Source organism: Myotis yumanensis, unplaced genomic scaffold (assembly GCF_028538775.1).
Source record: "Myotis yumanensis isolate MYYU_CA2020_CCGP unplaced genomic scaffold, mMyoYum1.0.hap1 SCAF_9, whole genome shotgun sequence".
NCBI lineage: Eukaryota > Metazoa > Chordata > Mammalia > Chiroptera > Vespertilionidae > Myotis > Myotis yumanensis.
The window spans coordinates 81,215,461-81,240,013 of NW_027223760.1; the positions used below are offsets into that span (position 1 = coordinate 81,215,461).

At 45.8% G+C, this 24,553-nt stretch overlaps 1 protein-coding gene across 1 annotated transcript in view; it reads right to left on the reverse strand.

Annotated features, from left to right (window-relative positions):
- Positions 1-523: 523 nt before the first annotated feature.
- The window catches only part of IMMP2L (inner mitochondrial membrane peptidase subunit 2), a 473,548-nt gene continuing 449,518 nt past the window's right edge, over positions 524-24,553 (reverse strand). Inside the window, exon 7 of the mRNA XM_070425223.1 lies at positions 524-1,138. Coding sequence (XP_070281324.1) covers positions 1,019-1,138 — 120 coding nt within the window. The 3' untranslated portion in view covers positions 524-1,018. The remainder of the gene's footprint in view (positions 1,139-24,553) is intronic.

Here is a 24,553-nt window from a genome sequence, read left to right on the forward strand (position 1 = left end):
TTGGGATTATATTGCTGATGAAGCAAGAAAATGAGACTAGGCACACAGAGGAGATGGGTTCAGAGCTTAGTTCCCATCAGCCCGAGCCCCCAATCCATGGGAGGAAAAAGGAAGAAAAGCTTCATAAATTCAGGCTTGCATGCTGGCCTCTTACTTCCTCCTTATCTATACAATCGCAGACTCTCATGTGCTAATATTATAACACTTAGCAATTGGTGGTCAGCATTACAGACATGAACCCTGGAACATCACTGGGGTAAAAAACAAACAAACCAGACTTGGTTGTTCTGGAGGGATTTTTTTTCTTCCCTTTCACTTAGAATATTTTACAAAATAGTGACTAAATACTGATAAAAGGGTTCACTCATCCCTGTGAACAGTCATGAGATCACTCAGAAGTTTTCAAGTCAAAAGGGCCGATGAGAAAGGTTGATTGTATGGAAATATTGACAGGATCCGTCCTCCCCAAGAGAGAAGATAGTCCTCCTTCATGGACGTACAGATAAAATGGCAAGCAAAGCAGTACCTGAGCAAATGAGTGCTTTATTTTTACATCACAGCTTACAGTATGTCCCACCTGGCTGTCAATCACAATGTAATTCCTATCAGTATGTGTCTAATAGGTTTCTTCTGTTCCAGCTAAGCAGTAAGTGGCATCACTCAAGCAATTACTTTCCCTTCAGTTCATTTTCACATTCTTTCAGCAGCAAACACCAAATCAAAACCCAGCGATCAACAGGATAAGTGCGCCCGGCAAAGTCTCACATAACCCCCAGCAGACATATGAGAATACGCCTTCACATTCCCAAAGGTCGGCGTGTTTTTTTTTGGCATAAAACAATCGGGTATTACAATTGACCACAAAATCAGGTGCCACTTCATACGTTTAATGTTTTTAAACTCTCTTTAGTCATCTTAGCGTGAGAGGGGGTCTCCCGCAGGGTGTTACGTGTTGGCGGAACCCCCTTCCTGCGCTGGTGGCCGTGGGCGGCCTCCTGTGCGGGCGGCGGGAGAGCCATCACTGGTCTTCGCTCTGCACTGGCAGGCGCTCGGGGGGGAGCACGGACTGCAGCCGCTGCCAGCGCCCCGGGGGCCACAGGATGTGTGTTGCGTGCGCGTGCAGAAGCCCCAGCGAAACCTGCGTTGGTGACAGAGAGAAGCAGAAAGAAGACATGGTTTGGTGAGGGTCACGTTCACATCTTGACCATAGACTTGATCCCATCCCGTGTGGCTACTCCGTGGACGGGGATGACGAGGAGTGGATGTAGGAAGTGCCCCCAGGGCACTGTCTGGGCGCCCGGCAGGATGTACAAGGTTCCACTCCTCACAGCCACCGGAAGCAGGTCGGACATGGGCTTCACTTTGCACGTGGGAAGCCTGGGTGCAGGGAGGAGCCATTGCTGGTCCACAGTCACCCAGCGCCCAAGGGTGGACGCTGGCTGCACCCCAGCCCTCAGCAGCTGCACGCACAGACCCCGAAGGATAAAGCGGGGCGACCTTCTCAGAATATTCTAGAGTTCTCGGGTTTTCAGAGAGACGTGGAAACAAATATGTTCTGCCAAAAGCATTGTCCCACCTGCTGGATGAGCAGCAAGAGTTAGATGTGAGGAAAGGCGGGATGCCTCTGGGAATACATTGAGCAGCACCACAGGAGTGGCCCGGAGAAAGGCGGGAGGCCCAAGGAAAGCCGGCCAGGTGGGAGGGGAAGCTATGAAAAGGAATCAATATAGCCCGGCCGTGTGGCTCAGTGGTTGGGCATCTACCCGTGAACCAGGAGGTCACAGTTGGATTCCTGGTCAGGGCACATGCCCGGGTTGCCACTAGGGGGTGTGCAGGAGTTAGCTGATCCATGATTCTCTCTCACCATTGATGTTTCCATCTCCCTCTCCCTTCCTCTCTGAAACCAATAAAATATTTTTTAAAAAGTATAAAGATCCTGGTAGATGACAAAGAATCCCCATCAGCAGAGATGGACCAGACTGGAAGGGGAGGGAACTTTTCTCAGAGGACTGAAGACTGAGGCCTGAGAAGGAAGGAGCCCTCAAAGCATTTTAAACTCCCCGCAGGCGGGTAAACAAGGCATGCGGCCCGCCGGCCATGAGTTTGACATGCTTGCCTTAAAGGGCTCGCTAGGGACACACCTGTGGTGTCGAGGAGAGCATGGCACATGTGATTCAAGTGCAGATCGAGGCCCTCTCCTCCGACGGCCTGCGGCAGGGCCTGGAATGCTAGTGTTGCTGCGATCAGCTGTTCTAATGATATTTAGAGGCTTGTAAAACACTCATGTTTAAGCACTTACTTATTGAGCACCAGTTATAAAGCAGAGAGGACCCGTCTATATTGCTTTCAAATGTTTCTTCCTATAAATTTGAGCTCCATGGAGATGAACAAACACATTTCTTTCATTGAAGTTACTTTATTTACTAGCATATTCATTCGAGAAATCACACCGCCCAGAGACTCCGTGGACAGAGCTGAATGTCAGGGGAGAGACTCCAAAGTGATAACCAGAAACACGTTTTCTCTTTTAAAGAAAGCTTCACAGCAACTCGGAACACAAACAGAATAAACCCAAAGGGACCACGATGCCCATGGGCCCAAGAGAGAAAGTTGTCTGCCACTTGTTACGTTGAAAACCAAACCTTATGAAACTTGACAACGTGGAACAGAAGATGGCTCTATTCACCCAGATCACCAGTTATTTCCATTGGCTGATTCCTCTCAGGGGCATGTGCTATGTGTGTTTGTACACATACACTTTCTCAGCCCAATGGAAGTTGCTGGCTTCATGGTGAATTTACCTCTAAAGAAATCCTCCAACATGTATCTCCTAAGAAGTAAGGCTTTTCCCTACATGAATACCATGTATTACATGCAAGATATTTAATATTGATGTGATAAAGCCCTTGTTCAGATTTTTCCTATTGTCCCAATGTCTTTTATAACTAATTTATTTTTTAAATTCTTAATCAACGATCACAGATTGTATCATCCTTTTGCTTCAGTTTACATTTAGGTCATTTTAATCTGGAGCCCAGCTACCTTTTGTAAGTAGTAATTAATCAGGATTTTTTTTCAATTACAGCTGACACATAATATTAGTTTCAGATGTATAACATAGTGATGAGATATGTATATAACTTACAAAGTGATCACCCTGGTAAGTCCAATAGCCATCTGACACCACACATGGTTATTACAATGTTATTGACTATTTTCCTGGGCTGTATTTTACAGCCCCATCGCTGTTTTTATAACTGGCAATTTGTAGTTCCTAATCCCCTTCCCCCACCCCCCAAACCTCGCTCCATCTGGTAACCATCAGTCTATTTTTTCATTTATTTTTTTTAAGTTTCCACATATAAGTCAAGTCATATGGTATTTCTTTTTCTGTCTGACTTATTTCACTTGGCATTATATTCTCTAGGCCCATCCATGTTGTTACAAATGGCAAGGTTTCATTCTTTCTTATATCTGAGTAATATATCATTGTATATATGTACACTTCTGTATCCGTCTATTTGTCTATTGATGTTGCTTCCTTATCTTGGTTTGGTTTCTTTTCCTATTTTATCTTTCTGATAGTTTATTATTGGCATATAAAAATGCAACTGGTTTCTGCATACTAATAATTGTAAATAATGCTGCAATGATCACAGGAGTGCATATACTAGTTTTTTGAATGAGTGTTTTTTAATGTCTATGGATGTATACTTGGAAGTAGAATTGCTGTTTCATATTATGGTTGCATTATTAATTTTTTTAGGTTACTGCATATTGGATAAATTAGTCATTTGTTTTCACTCAATCATTATGTTAATATGAAATTTACATTGATTGACTTATGAAAGTTTAACTACATTGCATACCTGGGATAATCCCCACTTGATCATGATATATTATCCTTTAAAAAATATATAGAGAGCCCTAACCGGTTTGGCTCAGTGGATAGAGCATCAGCCTAAAGGGTCCCAGGTTCGATTCCCATCAAGGGCATGTACTTTGGTTGCAGGCACATCCCCAGTAGGGGGCGTGCAGGAGGCAGTTGATCAATGTTTCTCTCTCATTGATGTTTCTAACTATCCCTCTCCCTTCCACTCTGTAAAAAATCAATAAAATATATTAAATATATATGTTTTTGTTGACATCAGAGAGAAAGGAAGAGGGAGAGAGAGAGAGAAACATCAATGATGAGAAAGAATCATTGATTGGCTGCCTCCTGCACGCCCCCTACTGGGGACCGAGCCCACACCCCAGGCATGTGCCCTGACAGGAATCGAACTGTGACCTTGTGGTTCATAGGTCAATGCTCAACCACTGAGCCACACCAGCTAGGTGATATATTATCCTTTTTTATATGTTACTAGAGGCCCAGTGCATGAAATTCATGCAAGGGTAGGGTCCCTAGGCCTGGCCAGTAATCAGGGCTGATCAGGACCTTCCAGCTGCTGGCCAGGGCCTTCCTTCATTCTGTGCCACCCCCTGGTGGTCAGCACATGTCACAGCAAGTGATTGAACTCCTGGTCGAACTCCCAAGGGGACACTTTGCATATTAGACTTTTATATATATAGATTGGATTCAGTTTGCTAATATTTTCATAAGGGTTTTTGTGTCTATGTTTTATAGGAATACTGGTACTTTTCTTTCCTTGTGATGTCTTTGTCTAGTTTTGATATCAAGTAATTCTTGCCTTTTCATATGAGTTAAGAAGTGTGCTTCCACCTCCTCCTTTGCATGTAGTGTTGTATTTAAAAATAACATCAAAGTCCAGAATTCAGTCAAGTTTACCAGCATAATTCCTGCTTCACTTCCTCACATATCCATCCCCCCGAGATGATTCCTTTTACTTATGTGTTTCAAAACCTCAGTGTGTAGCTCATTCATATTTTAAAATAGATCAATATACAAAATCAGTTTGCCTTGTAGAAATGATTTAGTGGAAGTATGAGCTATAAGAAGCAATGGGGAGCAAAAAAGTTCAAAATATTATAAAAAACATTACATTGAGAAAATAAAAACTGAAAACATAAGGCTGTGTGGTGAACACTACTGCTCATATAATGATAAGGTTTCAAAATAAAACTTGTAATATATTGAAAATCATATTGAATTGTAACAGAATTAGAAATTCTAATTATAATTCTAAATTATATAGAAAAGGATAGTTTTCTAATTGCTCCTAAACCCTAAAAATGTGTTTCCCCCACTAGAAAGGTTTTAAGAGTAACTCCCTAAATTCTTAATATTCTTAATTGGTTTTAAAATTTTTAAAGAAAAGAGTCAAATTAACTATATTGGCTAAATATGTATAGTGGGGAAATCACCAATTTAATGTGTTAATAACAACCTTCACATTGCTGAATAAGAAAAATCAAGCTTAAGATACTTCAGGTTGAATAATTACCCTTAGGAATATCACTCCTTCCTAACATTTCCAATTTTTTTCTTACAATATCATCACACCTATTAAACAATGCAATTTTTCAATGCAATGTGTAAGTGTAAGCTCTTCTCAGTAATATTTATAGTTCACTTGTCCTAACTGCCTAGAGCAGTGGTTCTCAACCTTCCTAATGCCGCGACCCTTTAATACAGTTCCTCATGTTGTGGTGACCCCCAACCATAAAATTATTTTTGTTGCTACTTCATAACTGTAATTTTGCTACTGTTATGAATCGTAATGTAAATATCTGATATGCAGGATGTATTTTCATTGTTACAAATTGAATGTAATTAAAGCATAGTGATTAATCACAAAAACAATATGTAATTATATATTCAATATGTGTTTTTCGATGGTCTTAGGCAACCCTTGTGAAAGGGTCATTCGACCCCCAAAGGGGTCGCGACCCACAGGTTGAGAACTGCTGGCCTAGAGACTCTACCCTAACCAGCCTGACAGGTGGGGGTTTCAGCACCACGGAGAGCTACCACTGCAACAGTGTTCCCTCAAACTGTTCCTACCTGAACTCACGTTCCATAGTCATTAGAACTTTGTCTGACCCAGTTTGTCCAGTTTCTGTGCTGTAAATGTCAATGTCTATTCACTTAATTTCTTTTTACTTGGTTTCGCTAGACTAAGAACAAATTGCCTTTTTCAAGGAAAAGATAAGAAAGAAAGACTATCCGGAAAAGTAAACTCGGAAGTCTCTTGGGAAAAATATTAAGTACTGGTGAGACTCATCCTTAGGTTAATTAACCAGTCTGTAAGGCTACTGAGATTCTGCCCTCAGCCTGTTTGCCTAACACTGTTCCTCTGCCCTGCATTTCACACTTGGCTACTTACCACTGTTTACCCTAATTCCACAGCAGATGCTGAATCGGAGAGAACTTTCCAGTAAAGCATTTGCTTAGTCGATCAGATCAAATGTCTTCCTTTTGGAAAAAAAAAGTTACCTTATTTTTTAATCTAATGATAAGAAGTCAATAGTCATTTTTACATACTATCAGCTCATTACTACTATTCCCATCAGAAATAGCCACAGAAAACTAAAAGATTGACTCAGGCACACACTTCCTGCTCCCCAGTAGCAGGAGGCCTGAGGGATTCACAGTAGAAACTATTTATAAAAAAAAAACTATAAATGTCTCCATCCCTGCTGATCCCTCACCAACTATAATCAAGAGTTGGCTAAAACACCTCCAACACCTCATCAAACATTGTTTTCAACAGTCGGTGGGGTTGAAGGAATGAGACAGTTAAACGGCTTCTCATAGGGTGTCAGGTGAATGGGAAGTAAATGGTTGGTAATGCCTTAGACCCGTGGTTGGCAAACCGCGGCTCGCGAGCTCCTTGAGGTGGCTCTTCCACAAAATACCACATGCGGGCGCACATGTACAGTGCGAATGAAACTTCGTGGCCCATGTGCAGAAGTCAGTTTTCGGCCTGGGCGAGTCTATTTTTAAGAAGTGGCATTAGAAGAAGTGGGGGTGTCAGTCGGTAGGGTGAGGGGAGACGCAGCGCAGGCGGCCGCGGGATAGCAGCGTGGGGGAGGTACATTGTTTTGAGGTATGTTCGCTGAGGTCGACCCCTTCCAACTCTCCCATCCACACTCATCTATCTGAAACAAGTATACAAGATGAGTGTGGATGGGAGAGTTGGAAGGGGTCGACATCAGAGAACGTACCTCAATCAGATTGAGGACCTTTTTAGCAAAGGCCAGCTTAGGAGGACCCTAATGAAGTTAATAACAATGTACCTACCTATAGAATTCAAGTTTAAAAAACTTGGCTCTCAAAAGAAAATTCAATTGCTATACTGTTGATATTTGGCTCTGTTGACTAATGAGTTTGCTGACTACTGCCTTAAACTGAGAAAATAATGATGGTGCTAGTTCCTGAAATTGGAAGCCAAGAATAAGAAGCATTTAGAAATAGGGAATGAATGGTCACAACAAATATCTGGAAAGAAGAGAGACTTGAAAGTCATACGAACGTGAGGAATACAAGCTGAAGATGTGGGTTAGTCTGTCCAAGAGACCACTTGGAATGGAAAAGAAGGCAGAGAAGGGGCTCATACCGGCCGGCAACACAGAAAACCAATATTTGAAAGATGAGGAGGTATCCTAGTAGACAAGACAGACTCCGTCTAAAATACAAAATATGCAGAGCGTAAGCTCTCAAAGGGCAGACACTGCATGTATCCACAGCACCTATGGCACAACCTGGGACACAGTAGGTAAACGTTTGTTAAGTGAATGAATAAAACAGCCAAGAGAGCCATGCTCTGAAAGCTAAATGCATAGAGGGTTTCAAGGGGGAGTCAGTTACAGCAGTATTAGAATGGGACTCTTGGATTTGGCGATTCCAAAGTCATTGAAAACCCTTATCAAGTTCAAGTTGCAGAGAGTGTGGGTGGTAGAACCCAAGTGGGAATGCACTGAGGAGCAAATGACTAAGATATTGGACACTGATTTCTCTTTCAAAAGACCAGCCGAGAAGAGCAGGAATTATTAGTAGATAAACACAGAGGAGGAAACATTACTGAGGTCTCCCAGGTTCCTGGTGAAAGGTGGTGATCTACTAGTATACACCTCTTACCTCTACAAATAGGTAAGAAGAGAGCAAACACAGGAATGCTTCTTGGTGTGTAAGTAGGAAGTTTGAGGGCACTTCCTCCAATTTCTCAGCCTAAGTAGCAAAGTAACTACTGAGCATACTTAGCAACAAAGCCACCTTTTTTAGGAGGGTGGGGTTAAAGTAGGAATTGTGAAGATATTTGGTGCAAACCCTGGCCCCAGACAGGGAATTTAACAGGGATCGCGGGGAAGAGCTGCCACTGTCCAATGAAGAGGAGATGTTGGATGTGCCAGTCTGCTTCAGTGGCTGGGCTTTCTCCAGTGGCATTCAGCAGTCCTGGTCTAGAAACAAGGCGAATGGCAAGTTTAACCCAAGGCTGGAAGTTGGCAGGGAAGTATGAGAGAAAGGATGGGAGTGAGACTGCGTGGAGGGAGGAGGTGGTCATAGTTGAGGTTTAAAAGGAAGGGGTGGGAGTAATTCAAGAGTGTGTAGGCCCGGGGGAATGAGAGGGAGGGAGCATGGGAGCCTCATGGCTAAGAGAGTATGGTCCTGAATCCCCTCCATCCGGTGCAAGAAAAGAGTCCAGAGTAAAAGTCTGACTGACCTGGATGTGGTCCCATAGAGACATCAGTCAGCTCAGGGGCTTCCGTGGAAAAGCTGGAAGCAGCAGGAGGATGGGAGCAAGCACCAGGTGTTCATAACATTAGTCGGAATAGAAAACGCTGATACGTGTTCGGCACGCTGTACGAATGAGGCCGCCTGAAGCTGTCGGCCACTAGATGGAGGGGCGGCCTAGTGCTTGGCAGGCATCCCAGATACACCTGTCACCCATCCAGTCTACTCACGGCCTGTGCCCCAGAACACAAGGATGGGGGGAAAGTCTGCCTCAGGGACCAGCGAGGTCAAAGCCCCCAAAACCAAATGACTATGACAAGGCTCAGCCAGTCAAAGCTGAGAGGTTCAAGACGAAGGTGACAGCTCTGAGTCCCACACACGGGACTGGGTCTGAGAGGAAGGAAGGAAGCGGCTGGACTGGCCTGCGTGCCTCTGACTCGGACCTGATGTCCCATGGCTGAGTCCACAGAGTGCACACACGTGGAGGTGACATCCAGAGCACATGGTTTCGGCACGAGGTATTTGAAGGCAATAAAAAGATTTTCTTCCACTAATTTCATCGACTCATAGAATACACAACCAAGTGTCACAGGCAACGAGCCAGGAATTTTGTTTTTAAATAGGTCATATAAAAGCTGTCAAGTTTTTACAAATGAAGTCACAGTGCTCTGGAAAAAAAAAATCCAGCTTCTGCCCTAACCAAAACATCCAGTTTGGCTCAGTGGGTAGAGCGTTGGCCTAGGGACTGAAGGATCCCAGGTTCGATTCCGGCCAAGGGCACATGCCCAGGTTGCAGGCTCGATCCCCAGTAGGGGGTGTGCAGAAGGCAGCCAATCAATGATTCTCTCTCATCATTGATGTTTTTATCTCTGGCTCCCTCTCCCTCCCTCTCTGAAATCAATAAAAATATATATTTTTTAAAAATCCAGCTTCTCAAAAGGCATCCTAACCGTTTTCTGCTCTGCAATTGGACACACTAACAGGAGGTGCTTTTAAGTCGGGGACGTTCATAAGCGTAACCTTTTTGCGTGTCAGTAAAATGGAAGGTGCTTTCTTCTCCAATATCTTTGAAGGGATGTTGAAAGCAGCAGAACCTCATTTGCATCATCAAACGACCTTGGTTGATGATGGTCTCAGAAAACAAACAGCTTTCCATGAGAAGGAGCCGCCAATTTGGCCAGATTACCGTAATGAGCGTCCATCATGGGCTCCAGACTCTATCCCGCGGCTCAGAAACACAGCGCCCTTCTATGCATTGTACATGACTCCCCACTCTCCTATGGCGTTCCTGCGCTTCCAGCCAAAATATCCAGTAAATCAAATCGGAGATGAAGTCTTTTGGGCTTAAACCAATTCAATACGTTCTTGCCTCTGACAGCTGGGGAAACTCCAGCGTTATTTTACATCTCAGTGTTGGAAATCTCAGCGCCACAATTTCAGGGGACCGGATGCTCGCCAGCTAAAATGCTGGAAACCTCCTCGTGTCTGGGAAACCGGCTGCAGGGTTCCTGAGCAGACAGACCATCGGTGCCGGTGAAACTCACAAGAGAGGCCTCGTAAGGCCAAGAGCAAGACACAGGGACACAATTTTAAGAGTTCCTCAAGCTGGAATGAAGGTGTGGCTGTTAAGAAAAGGACACAACAGAGATATGTTCTGTTTTATTCTAGAAAGTCAGCGAAGGAGAGAGGCAGAGCCCCAGCTGAGTCTGGTAATTCTTCCAACAAAACATCTGGTAGAAAGTCATTGCCCTTCCTCACGGCGGTGGTAACAGTTAGGACGGATGAAAGGGGCCTGAGGGATGAGCTAGAGCAAAAACATAAACAAGTAGCCGAGCAGCTGGCTGCCACGGGGGATACTGTCACCGGTGCCTGCGACTTTATAAGTAAGAATGGCTGTGTCAGTATTATCTTCAAATCATTTGAGGCCACGGGATGATTCATTCACATGCGCTAAAGCGATGGAAATTGTGGAAAATAAGATGTAATCTAGTTTTTGCTTTACTCCTAATGGCTGAGAATGTGATAGTGGCTGCAGCCAGAGCACGGGGCGGGGCCGGGCCCTCCTTCCTACGTGAGTTGACTTGTAGTCACTGCACTGCAACTCCTGGAAATTCAGTCTTTACACTGAATATTAATGAAATAGTTTTTAATTTTTATTGATTTCAGAGAGAAAGGGAGCGGGGGAGAGAGATAGAAACATCAATGATGAAAGAGAATCATTGACTGGTTGCCTCCTGATGCCCCACACTGGGGATCAAGCCCACAACCCGGGCATGTGCCTTAACCTGGAATTGAACCTGGGACCCTTCAGTCCATAGGCTGGTGCTCCATCCACTGAGCCACACCGGCCAGGGCTATGAAATCTTTTAAATGCATTCTCTTCCTGGTTATGACTGCTACTCCAAAATAGCAAAGAAATACTTTGGGTTGTTGCCACCCTGTTTTCCCAGAATAGGTGAAATCCCACCGTGAGTGTCACTCACAGGTTCCTAGGACACAGATTTCTCCTCTGTGGCTCTGGATTGGTGACAACTGTAGACCAAGTGGTGCTTTGGGGCAGCCTAACCCCCCTCTGGCTCTCAGCTGCACGCCCCCATCAAGACTGAGACACAATATGCAAAAAACAGTGCGTGTTACACAGAATCAGCCTCAGGAATATTTCCCCTGCTTCCCGCCCATGGAGCACGGCCCTGCATCCCTCCTGTGGCCAGTGGCATCCTGAGCAACAATGCAGGACGCTGGTCACATATGTGAATTTAGGCATCAGACTCCGACAGACACCCCCTCTCTGTGAGGATAACCTGGGAAACGTTTCACCTTCCAGAGTCTCAGACTGCTCCGGGGGCTGATATCAGGAAATGAGGATTTCTGCTAAATACAAATTCTGGTTAAAAAACAGGTGTCATCGGTTACAAACTGAAATGTGTTCTCCCCAAATTCCTATGTTGAGGTCCTAACGCAGACCTCAGCCTGGGGCTGGATTAGGTCATAGGGTCTTTTGAGAGGCGATTACATGAAAGGGACGCCCTTTGGGGGGCCTCCTCCAATCTGACTGCGCCCTGTAAGAGGAGGCGATTAGGAGGCTGAGGAACGGGGGGCCCTTGCAGGGGGACACCGTGTGGAAAAGAGCGAGAGAAGGCCACCCGCCCGCCCAGGAGAGACGCTGGAGCGGAAACCACCCGCCCGCACCCGGACCTCGGCTCCAGCACCAGGAGCGCACACAGCCTTGTGGTTCTGGCCGCCCCGCCTGTGGGACTTGGTCCTGGCCCCTCCAGCAAACCCATGTACCGTCTATGGCTGACCCGCCAGCAAAAGACCAGAATGGGGCACACACAGCCCTACAGCCCGCTGAGAGCGATTTGACTGTTTAGAGAACGTTTCAGGCTCCAGTGCCGCCTCGGGCATCTGTCTGAACATCAGCTGTCACCTCGCCAGCAAAGAGTGGAGGTCCTCGCTCCTGGAGAGTTCTGGGCAACGGTGTAATCCGACAAGCAGCGATGGCGTTGTGGCCACGCGGGAAAGCCTTGTGCTCACCGGTGAGGACTGTGTGTGGGGCAGCAGATAAGGACACCCTAGAATACCGGAGTGGGGGGGAAGGGGGGGAGAGGGAGAGGGAGAGGGAGAGGGAGAGGGAGAGGGAGAGAGAGAGAGAGAGAGAGAGAGAGAGAGAGATCTACAACCATGAGAGAAGGAGAAATTAAAGTGCTGTGATAAAGGCTGGCCTGGGGCGTGGAGCACAGCGTGGTGCATTGATTTTAACGGGGTCACTGATGAAGACCTATGGGCACACTGGAGCGGCATTTAAAAGATGAATAGGATTTCAGTAGGCGAGAGAGAACAGAGCATTCCAGGATAAAGACAGGACACAAGTAATTAGGGACACGTGGAAACAGGGGTAAGGGAACTAAGATGAGGAAGCAGAAGAGGGAGAGGCTGGAGCAATGGGCAGTGGGGGATATGAGCAGTGGGGGGAGGGAGGCTAATAACAAGTAGAATGAGCAGTGGGCGCAGCAGCAGCAGCTGCATTAGCCACAGTGGAACGAGGCACACAGCTCTCGCTCCATAGCACCCACTGTGCGCCCGGCGCGCAGTAGGCCTCATGTTGGCAACCTCGCCGACCCAGGAACCACGCTTGAAGAGGCGCACCTGCTTTGTTTTTAACCCTGAGGAGCCAGGTGCCTGAAGGTTAAGAAAGGAGCTGGAAGTCACACAGGTAGTGCGTGGTCACGTGAGGATTCGAGCCGACCTCACTGACTCCTCACCCATGTCTGTAACTCATGTGACTGTCTTCCCTTTGATACGAAAACCAAAAAACCATGCAACCCCTCTTCTCCACACTGTGGGACCCATTTCTTCTGCAAACAGATGCTATACGTTGTGATCACCTTGAACATGCATCCCAACTTTTAAGTAAATGTTACGAGCTTAAAAGGCAAACTTACATAAACATCATTGCTCCGGGGAGGGGAGGGCCTCCAGCCCATCTTCCAGGCCTTCCCTCAATGACAAGGGGCAGATCTTGACGCAGCCAGGCTTTCCCAGGTTCCCAACTGGGTGGTTTAGTTATGAGTCCTCGGAGGGTGGGGGAGATGTGGTGCAGAGAAGTGTGGGCAGAGCACGTTTCTGAAGAGAGAAGCCCTCCTGCGCTGGCTTGCTGCTCAGGCCGTGGAGACCTGGAATGGGCACAGCCTGAGCGGGAGACATCTCCAGCTGGGAGCCCGCAACTGTGCTCAGCTCTTCCCTAAAAGGGAGATCCCCTTGTACCCAGCATGTGGCTGCAGGGCACTTGCTAGGACTTACCTAACGACTATACTCGGGAAATGCACGTCTTTAAAATATATATATTGTTATGGTTTCAGAGAGGAAAGGAGAGAGAGAGCTAGAAACATCAACAATGAGAGAGAATTATTGATCAGCTGTCTCCTGCACGCCCCATACTGGGGATCGAGCCTGCAACCCGGGCATGTGCCCTGACTGGGAATCGAACTATGACCTCTTGGTTCATAGGTCGACGCTCAGCCACTGAGCCACACCAGCTGGGCAAAAATACACTTCTTTATAAGCGATAAAAAATAATGAGATGGCCCAGGCACCACAGCCTGGAACGCTGGGCCGCAGACGGGATGTGCATAGTGGGAGGGTCCTCAGGTGTCCCCGACAGGGACGGGTGAGGATGCCTGTGTGGAAACAGCCCTTCCGGGCAAGGAAGGTGGTGGAAGTCACTCCAGCTAATGGAATGCGCTCCAGGCGGTGTGATGCCACCCAGGACCCAAGTCCTTGATCCTAAGCCGGGAGGCACCTGCCCCCGGGCACGGCTGCTCACAAGCAAATGCAAACCCACGTGTGTGGGGGTGTCTGGTTTAAACTGTGAGATCAGTATGTTCGCTGGCCAAAGGGAATAAAAGGTAACTGGCAGTGACTCATTCTATGGGGTTCATTTTTTTCCCTCTTAATGAAATTTTGCTGATTAGCAATTGGAGCAGTTCTCAAAAGTGACTGATGAAGAAAAGGACACAGCCCTATGCCTGGCGATATGTTTAATAAAACTCTTTCTGGAAAAAAAATGAAAATCCCCAATTAGTATATTAAGAGACACTAATTGGAACCTTCATTTTATCGCCTCTGGTGATGGCCATGGAGATGAATGAAGGACAAAACAGAGGTGATTAGAGAGACACTACGTAACGCTCAGCCATAATCTCCAATGATTCTCACACGAAGAACAGCTATTCTGGGGCAGTAAAAACAAGGGCTTTAAGAGGGAAATACTGCTTATGAAATATTTAGCAGAAACATTTGCAAATGTTTAGTACAAAGAGCTTATACTTAGTTTATATGGATTATAAATACTTACTAAAGGATTTATGTTAAATTTGGAGACCTTTGCCCTGGCCAGTTTAGCTCAGTGGTTGGAGCACCAGCCCGAAGACTGAAGGGTCTCAGGTTTAACTCACAGTCAAGGGCACGTACCTGGGTTGCAGGCTCAATCCCTGGCCCAGATTGGGGTGCTTGCAGGAGGTAACCAATCGATGTGTCTCACATGAATGTTTCCCCCTCTCTCTCCTCCCCCTACTCCTTTTCCTTCATTCCATTCTCTCTAAAAATCAATGGAAAAAGGTCCTCGGATGAGGATTAACAACAACAACAAAATTTTGAGATCTTTGACTAATATTTTTCCCGGTTATTTTCTATTCTTTATGTAATTCTTCTTACCAACACCTCCTTAAAATATTTAGAATACTTATGACATCTGAACTGATTTGTGACTGTCAAAATATAATTCCACGTTTTAGGCATAAACATATTTTGAGATTTATAACTCTAAAACAGATTTTAAATAGTAACCATTTGTTTGGTTTGAATTTTTAGTGTAGTTTTCCATCTGAAATAGAAATAAGCAACTTAGGAATTCACACACATACACACATACACCTTTTTCTGTCTTCCACACACACGCACACACATTCCTACCTGGGTTAGGCAGGTAAAAGCCTGAAAGGAAGCCAAACGGTAGTGTTGTCCAGGCACTTATATTAGTGATGACGTCTACTGTTCTTTATAGTTTTCTGCATTTTCCAAAATCCCCAGCACCAATGCATGTTCCATTTACATAATAACAACTCAATGATATTACAAATCTGTCTTAATAAATGTTTTCTTGACAGAAAAATAGAAGTAGGTAGATTCTCAAAGTTAATAAACATTGGGAAGAGATCTATAGGTACACAGTGCGAGGCAATGGAGAGACACGTGATCCCTGGATCAGAGGAAGGAGAGTCTGGAGAACATTCGGATAGTCAGTTTCCTTCATGTGACAGGAAATATCTAAATTATAATTCAGGTAGTAATTATGCACACTGTAGTAAGAATGCATTATCAAATAATGCACTGGAATCTAATATGCAGCCGTCATATCTATATTAGAGACAACGTTCAGTGCTAAGTAAAAGTTAAACAAAATTAGGTAAGCTGTGTACTCAACAGTTATATTAAACAACTAAAAGCCCGGTGCACAAAATTCATGCACAGGGTGGCAGGTAGGAGCGTCCCTCAGCCTGGCCTGCACCCTCTCACAATCCGGGACCACTGGCTCCTAACCACTTACCTGCCTGACTGCCTGATTGCCCTTAACCACTCTGCATGCCTGCCTGATGCCCCTAACTGCTCCCCTGCCTGCCTGATCGCTCCTAACTTCTCTGCTTGCCTGCTTGATCACCCTTAACCGCCTCTGCCTGCCAACCTGGTTGCCCCTAACCACCTCTGTCTTCCCACCTGGTCACCCCTAATTGCCCTCCCCTGCCAGCCTGGTTGCCCCTAACTGCCCTCCCTTACAGGCCTGATCGCCCCTAACTGCCTCTGTCTCGGCCCCTGCCACCATGGGTTTGTCCTGAAGGACGTCCGGTCTAATTAGCATATTACCCTTTTATTAGTATAGACTGCCTCAAGTTCAACTTCAGACCAGAGCACTTACAGCCAATGCCACTCCCAGCAAGTAATGGTTTTACTTCAAAAAGCTGCCAAGACCAAGCTGTAATAGCACAGATACTAGTATGTCCCCAATAGAAACTTCCCAATAGATGAACACTACAAGGATCACCTGGGTTAACTTTCCGAGTGCAAATTCCATCCGATGTGACATTGTTAAATTCCCTGTGGCCCAAAGAATTTTTTCAAAAACATCTACAAAGGGAGTGCACAGGTATAGATTCTCCGCGCCGATCTGGGCCTTAGAAACACATCAGTGCACGCAGTACTTAAGAACCAATTGTAAGATGTTTTTGTCAATACAAAGCAAGGCCACTGCATTAGAGGAAAACTCGGTGCTGTTTATTTCACTTCCATAACCGGGTCGTTCAAGGGCAAGTTTGAAAAGAATGATTCCCTGGAGCACTGGGGCCCCTGAGGAAAACAACAAGAAAAGCAGGCGACTTTGGGAAAAGTCTGAATATCTACTGGGATATTTTTTGGATTATGTTGCAAATAGAGGCAAAGAGTACATTTTAAATTATATATATATATATGCCTAAGCGACTGAACAACTGGTCGATCTAGCAAGGGGGACAGATGCTCAATGCACAGGATCAGGCTCCCTCCTGTCAGGATGGGGCCTGCAGGGATTGGACCAAACTGAGGGGTCCTGGATTGCGAGAGGGTACAGGCCAGGTCGAGGGATCCCACCGGTGCACAAATCTGTGCACCAGACCCATTTATAAAATAAAGCATAATATGCTAATTAGACTGGACGTCCTTCCTGACGTTTTTTTCCGGACAACCTTCTGGACAAAGTCGGAGCTGCAAGAGCCGAGGCAGCTGGTTGTGAGGGCCGAGCCCCTTGCATGAATTTTGTGCATCGGGCCTCTAGTGTGTGTGTGTGTGTGTGTGTGTGTATACATAGCTGTATATGGCATTTATCTTTATATATTTTTCACTAAATGCCCTTCCTTCCTATTTTACAAGAGAAAGGAACATAAACACCAAGATCTGGAGTCCCTTCCCATGGATGTGAGTCGGAAACGGAGGCCCAGCCATCCTGACTTCCTGTGACAGAGGTTTCAGGGTGCCATCCAGCTTCCCAGGAGACTGGTCCCGAGTTCTTTTTTACCAAATCTGCTGCGTAGGATGAAACCCCATCAGACGTATTTCCCCATCATGGAACCTCTAGCTTAGCATCTTCCCAGCCTTCTCTCCAAGCTCACACATCCCCGTCCAATAACGATCTCTTGAAGCCTGTCCTTAAAAATGGGGACCAAGGGAAAAAGAGATGGACATTGAGTTCACAGCGCCCATGTGGAAAGGTAATGTGATGGCTTCTCAGTTCTTGTTCTAGATCTACTTTTTAGATAATCATATTCCAGTTGCTGTAATGAGGGAGTGCTGGTGCCACTCTGAGGTAAATAATAGCTTGTCTTGGAGATGACCAGGGTGAGCTCAGTTGTCTTGGTTCAGAAAGGCCAGATTTAATAACCGGTAGATGCAGAGCACGGAGTTTCTATGAGTCACATTTTTTTTAGAAATCTGCCAGCTTTACTCAGCAGCCATCTCCACCCAAAGGCATAGCTACTCTGGGCTGACTGTCAGCCTCCTCCTCTCTCTGCCTTTGTGTGGGCACAGAAATAGCCCATGGAAAAGTGGAAAGTTATGTGGGGTCTAGTGACATTAACTTGGATTTTCAATTTTAGAAATTCTACTTAGGATATTTTTTAAGTGTAAACATCTGCTTACTGCTTAGTAGAAAGCTAATAATATTCAAGCTCATAAAATAATATGTTCTAAAAACTAATATGCAAAAGGAAATGTTCATGGTACCACAATATATTGCAATAAGAGCCTTTTGCTGGTCATTGAGAGACTCGGCTTCACTTCACGGTTTAATCACCCACAGAACTGCTTATTGCCCTATATCTTCCTCCAACAAGAATATTTTCTCTTTAGTGTGCGTCTCAGAAAACCAGGGAAAACCGTGGATACATGCTCCCCTTCAGCAGTAGCCAGATTTAATCTCATCATTGGGCTCTGATGTGGCATCCAACCCTCCCAGGACTTCGTTTGCCTTTGATTATGGAATATAGGACCTACTGGTGATGGTAGTGCCTGGAAAACGAGTATGTTATCTAAGTGAGTCTGCACAAGCATCAGCTCTCTCTGATGCTCGTTGCTCTAGAGTCCAGATAGAGAACAGAATGCAAGGCACTTGCAGACACCCATGTCCACCCAGCAACAGCCCCGTGGAGTCGTTTCACAGTGCATTATCCTATTTCGTAGCTTCTCAAATTCTCCTCCAAAGGAAAGATATTCATATGTTGTATCGTAACACTCTCTAATTAGGTTATTTTTTTCTGAGAAGTCTTATTTTTTACATAAACAGCACATATTTAATGTTCTAACTGCCATTACTGCCACAAGAATCTTGCATGTTAAGCTTGACAGCAGATTCTCAATACACCCTGCCCATCCTCAGAGACGCAGCTCAAACACCACCACCACTAGCAGGCATTGCTGGCTCCCCCAGGGGAGAAGGTCTCCTTCTGGGTCCCCATCCACTCTGTCCCTCCCTGTGCTGTGCTCAGCCTGCCTGGCAATGATCTGCTGACAGTTTTGTCGCATCCACCTTATCTTCTTCCCCCGAGGCCTCGGTGACTGGCGCAGAATAGGCGTGAGATAAATATTTGCCCAATGGATGAATTTAAATGTGTCTAAATTTCAGAATGGAGGCTCATCAGATAAAATGTCATGATAGACAAGGAAAGGCCTGGAGTGACTGTAAGTGTCCATGAGAAGAGCAGGCTACAGGGCATGTGCTGATTAATTCTGAATATTTTATAAAAAGAACCTAGTTTTTTTTTGTTTGTTCATTTGTGTGGGGGTTTTTGTGTGTGTTGTTAATTCTCACCAGAAAATGTTTTTTCCATTAAGTTTTTTAGAGAGAGCAGAAGAGAGGGAGGGAGAGGGACAGAAAGAAACAGCCATGTGAGAGAGACACATCGATTGGTTACCTCCCACATGTGCCCCCACTGGGGCCAGGGATCGAACCTGCAACCCAGATATGTGCCCTTGACTGGGAATGGACCCCTCAACCCCTTGGTGCACAAGCCGACACTCTAACCACTGAGGACATGGCCGGGCAGTGCCCAGTTTGCAAGGACTGCTTGGGTAAACAGTCATTTTCTTGACGAGGCTTAACTTCAGGCATGGACTTCTGAGCTGGTCCTGCCTTGTCACAGGTGTAACAGACAGAGGGATTGGCTAGTTTCCTTAAGGAAGTACACAGATGCCTGTGCCCGACTTTTATTTTGGGGGAATACTCACAGCAATGACCTCTTGCAGCCACAGCCGCTGCAGTACTCCCAACGCAGAGAGCATAGACGTGAACTGAGTTTACGTCGTGTGAATTCTCAGCGCTGAGCCTCCTGGTATCAAGTTGCTGATCCCGTTAGGTTCCCTGGTTCCCAGCCCCCTCTCCTCCTTCCCCTGCTGCGAGGGCTCTGTCTCCGGTTCTCCATTAAGCTTTCTTAATAGGCAATCTGCTTCAGCACTTTCTAAGGAAACAGGAAAAGCAGCTCCCTCCCACAATAGCAGGTAACCTTCACTTCTCATAGGAAGTCAGTGCAGACATCTGTGCTTTGTCATCAAAAAGGAAAACGGTTGCATTTCCCTGATTATCCTCTGCTTCTCAGCCTCGGGGTAAGGATTCACTTGCCTTGGTACCACCTTGAAAATCCAGTCTCACTCGGCCCGGCCAGGCCCGAGACAGAATCAGCCCTCCTGTTAGCTGTGTCCGCACCTGCCTCAGAGACCGCGTCTACGGCCAGTCTCCGACCACCCTCCGCACTAAGTTTAAATTGGAAACTCTCTTCCTGATAAAGATGATCAGTGTCCCGTTGTCTTCGGGAAACGGTAAGAATTCAGCAACGTGAAAATGCGTCCGAGCCCCGAAGGGCCTGGAAGCGGCCGTGTTTCCATTTGCAGCTGCCTCTGTAGGTCAATGCATTGCCGGTTGGCAAGGAAGGGCTCACCCCAACCACGAAGACGTGGGCTCTCAGCTATTCCTCTCTGCTTTCAGCCTCTACAACAGAGATTGTGTTTCCCTGACACCCAGAGGGCATCTACCTCCCGGGAGGAAAGGCTGCCTAGAAGCACTGGACCGAGGAGAAAGGGAGAGAAGAACATGCTGGGTATTTTTCCTCCCGACACCCCCCAAAATTGGACTTTTGGTATGTTTATCTGAAAATCTCATTGGCACTTCAGTGCCTGGGCAGTCACGGAGGTGCGTTGGCTGCTGCACTGGCTCTGAGTAGACACTCATTCCTCATGACATGTGGGCCATCACAGTGACCATCGCCATCGGCACTCATGAGCATCACACGGAGCCCAGAGCGAACCAGGGCCCACCAAGTCCCAGGGGCCAGGCCACAGTCTGAGCAGATTTCTAAGTGACGCAAGTGGGCCTTCTGGTGTGGACGGAAAGGGAGAGCCAGCATCGCAGCTGCCAGGACGAGGACACCTGAGACCACCTGCCGACAGGCAGGGCACCTGCCAACAGGTCAGGGGCGAGGGGTTGGTTGTGTGAGAGCAGCTCTCTCCCTGGACAGCTGAGTCCAAGGCAGTCCAGCGCTCAGCCCACCAAACGGTAACCGCCTGGCCCCTGCAAACACCTCTACATGATGGCCCCCCAGATGGGCCTGCTCAGTGGAGTCCTGTCTGGAATGCTAGCCCTCCACCTGAGAAACAACGGGCTGGTCAATAGAGATCGTGACATCTTGAGAATGAAGGCGGTAAAAACAAACAGCATGGCTATTCCTCTTGACCTACCTCACAGCAGCCTTGCTGGTTAAATAGGGAAAAAAGCTTTCAAATGATGAGTGACATTGCCATGACAGATGTCCTGAGTGCTTCACCTAGACCCGTGGTCGGCAAAGCACAGCTCGAGAGCCACATGCGGCTCTTTGGCCCCTTCAGTGTGGCTCTTCCACAAAATATCACATGTGGGCGCGCACGTACAGTGCGATTGAAACTTCGTGGCCCATGCGAAGTCGGTATTTTGTGGAAGAGCCACACTGAAGGGGCCAAAGAGCCGCATGTGGCTCATGAGCTGTGGTTTGCCGAGCCATAGTTTGCCGACCACTGACCTAGACCATGATTTATTGTGAGGGTAGAATTAGGCCCACCTATACCAGTTGTGTGAAATCAGGAACAATATACTAAAGTCCTTCCTAACTATCCTCAAAATTCAGTACATTCTACAGGAAGATCCATGATGCCATATGCATCCATCAAGTCGATTTCACATTTGTGCACAAACAAGCATCCATATTTATCCGATGCTAACACTAGGCTGGGAACTCATGACGTGAACATGGCAAATCCAATGTAACCAGTACAGCTACCTTATGAGGTAAGTGGGGTTCTGCATCCGATTTTACAGATGAGGAGCACGAGCCTTAAAGAGTCAAACAAACACCTAGCTGTTGATTGGAAGCCATGCTAACTGTAAGTCACAACCTGATAATTTCTCTCACTTATGACACACCCGGTGTCATAAAGACAACCGTCAGGTTTGTGCATCTATCTCCAGTGTTCTGTGTGTGCAGAGCTGAGGACTGACAACACAGCCCTCCTGGCCAGCACGGGGTCCATGTCCCAGCCCCCCGAGCGCACTGTCCAGACCCAGGTCCTGTGGGCGGAGAATGCTTTCAATTCTTTCTTCTTTACCTTCCACAGAATCATGCAACTACCTGAGGCATCTAAAAATATTTCATTGCGACTCATTTTGTTAGCCTTCTAATGTATTTCTAAATTTTATTTCTCCTAAACGTTGTAAAAAATAACTACATAATTTTTAATCAGAAAAAAAGATTTTTTGTAAGCATACGACGCTTTTTCAACATTAATATGCTTCGAAGTGCTAGAGCACGTACAAAATCCTTGAGCTATATATAGCACAGGTAAATTCTAAATCGGTGTGATTGTGGGTCCATAAAAACTACAGATCCTGCTCACTCATCCATGTAGGAAAAGCAGGTTGATTTTGTGGGAGGAGCGTCACTGACTGGAGTGCAGGTTTTGGTGCCACACAGACCTTCCTGCAATGAGCTCATCACTGGTCTCGACATCAACTCAGACCTGCCCTGGAGGCAAGGTCACCGTCATCCTGGTGCCAAGGTCTGCTTCTGGCTTCATCCTCTTCTGCTTCAGAAATCCCGTGTTTACCCTTCACTCTCTGGGCTCCTGCTCCACCTCCGCACAAGCACCCGATCCTGTTATTTTTCCTCTAAGTAGCTTTGTCAGGTAGGGCTCAGGTCAGACCGTGTTGGTGGAGGTGGACTAGTGAAGTCTCCTGGAAGTCTCTAAGGAAATCTCATCTGCAGAATTGAGTTAATGCCCACTTGTATTTTGGACATAAGCCCAGAAGCTCGTGGACAGCAGGGTCTTTTAGAAGTAATACAATTCCCCAAAACAGAAAGCAACAATAAACTAAAATAAAAGGCAATGTTTGCAGAGCAAGGGCAACAGTAAAAATGTATTGTACTCTACCCTGTATTTAATTTTGAAAACATTTTTTCCCATCTCTGTTGATTAAGCAGGACTTTTTGAAGTTTATTTTTCACCACTCTCTCTTCCTGGAACACTGCGTGGTGAGACCCTCTTTGAGCTGGGGCACGGCTCCATGGTAACGGAGTCTCACACGTCATCACGGACTGGAACTCCCAGCTCAGAAAAGCAGGAGAGGGCTGGTAAAACCCCACCCAGACACCCCTCCTTCCTTGGGATGACATCCTGAGGGAGAAATCCCACACCCATGAGGTAGTTGGGAGGGAAAAGGGAAGCGAGGCAAGTGGCAGCCCAAGCTTACAACGCTAAGGAGCTGGTTCTGGGATTTCAAGGTTTGAAATGAATCCTTTATTTTAGCTCCCTGCAGAGATGAAAAATGCATTTCTTATTCAACTGTGCAGCAAAGAACTCTCTACCTCTAAGCCACATTTTCCAGCACACACGGAAATAGGTCCATTCATGCCCTCACTCAAAATCCACTGGGTGTCTACAGCTTTCAGCAAAGCCCGTGGGAGGCAGTGTGCTAGGCTGTGGGATTTACATGGCAGATCTTGGTGAAAAGTCCTGTACGGTATATGCAGACAGCGGAGTAGTATTCAGTGCTAAGGAAGAAATGAGCTATCAAGGCATGAAAGACATGGGGCACCCTGGATGCACATGACTAAGGGCGAGAAGCCCATCTGAAAGGCTACCAACTACACAAGTCCAACTAGATGACCTTCTGGAAAAGGCAAAACCATGGAGACAATACAAGCTCAGTGGTTACGGGGGCAGGGGCAGAGGTGCATAGGCAAAGCACAGAGAATTTTAGGGCAGTGAAAATGCTCTGTAGGATATTATAATGATGGACACATGCATTACACATCTGTCCAAACCCATACCATGTACAGTATCAAAAGTGAACCCTGATTTGAGATATGGAATTTGGGTGGCTGTGGTGCCAAAGGTGTCAATGTAGGTTCATCCCTGGTTTAAAAACATACACACACACCACAGACACTATTCTGGTTAGTGATGTCGGTAACGGGGGAGACTCTTCATGTGTGAGGTCAGGGTGTATATGGGAACTCTCTGTACCTCCATCGCAGTTTTGTTGTAAAACTAAAACTTCTTTAAAAAATAGTCTTTCAAAATAAAAAAAAATGTTTATACAGTAATAATGAATTATCAGAAAGAGAAACTAAGAAAAAAATTCCCTTTACAATTACAAGGTACCTAGGAATAAATTTAACCAAGCAGTAAAAGACCTGTACTCAGAAAATTATAAGACTCTGAAGAAAGAAGTTGAGAAAGATACAAATAAGTTGGAGCATATACCATGTTCATTGATAGGAAGAATTAACATTCAAATGTCCATACCGCTTAAAATAATTTATAGTTTTAAGGCAATTGCTATCAAAATACCAATGGTGTATTTCCCAAAACTAGAACAAATATTCCAAAATTTTATATGGAGCCACCAAAAAAACCTTGAATAGCTTCAGCAATCTTGAGAAAGAAGAACAAAGTTGGAGGTATCACACTGTCTGATATCAAACTATACTACAAGGTCATAGTAATCAAAACAGCATGGTACTGGAATAAAAACAGGCACATAGATCAATGGAGCAGAACAGAGAGCCAAGAAATCCCATGCCTTTATGGTTAAATAATATTAGACAAAGGAGGCAAGAACATACAATGGAGTAAAGATAGTCTACTTAGTAAATGGTGTTGGGAAAATTGTACAGATATATGCAAAAATAAAAATAAAACTAGACCACCTCCTTACACCTTATACAAGAATAAATGCAAAATGCATGAAATACTTAAACACCGGAAACCATAAAAATCCTAGAAGAAAACACAGGCAGTAAAATCAGAAACATT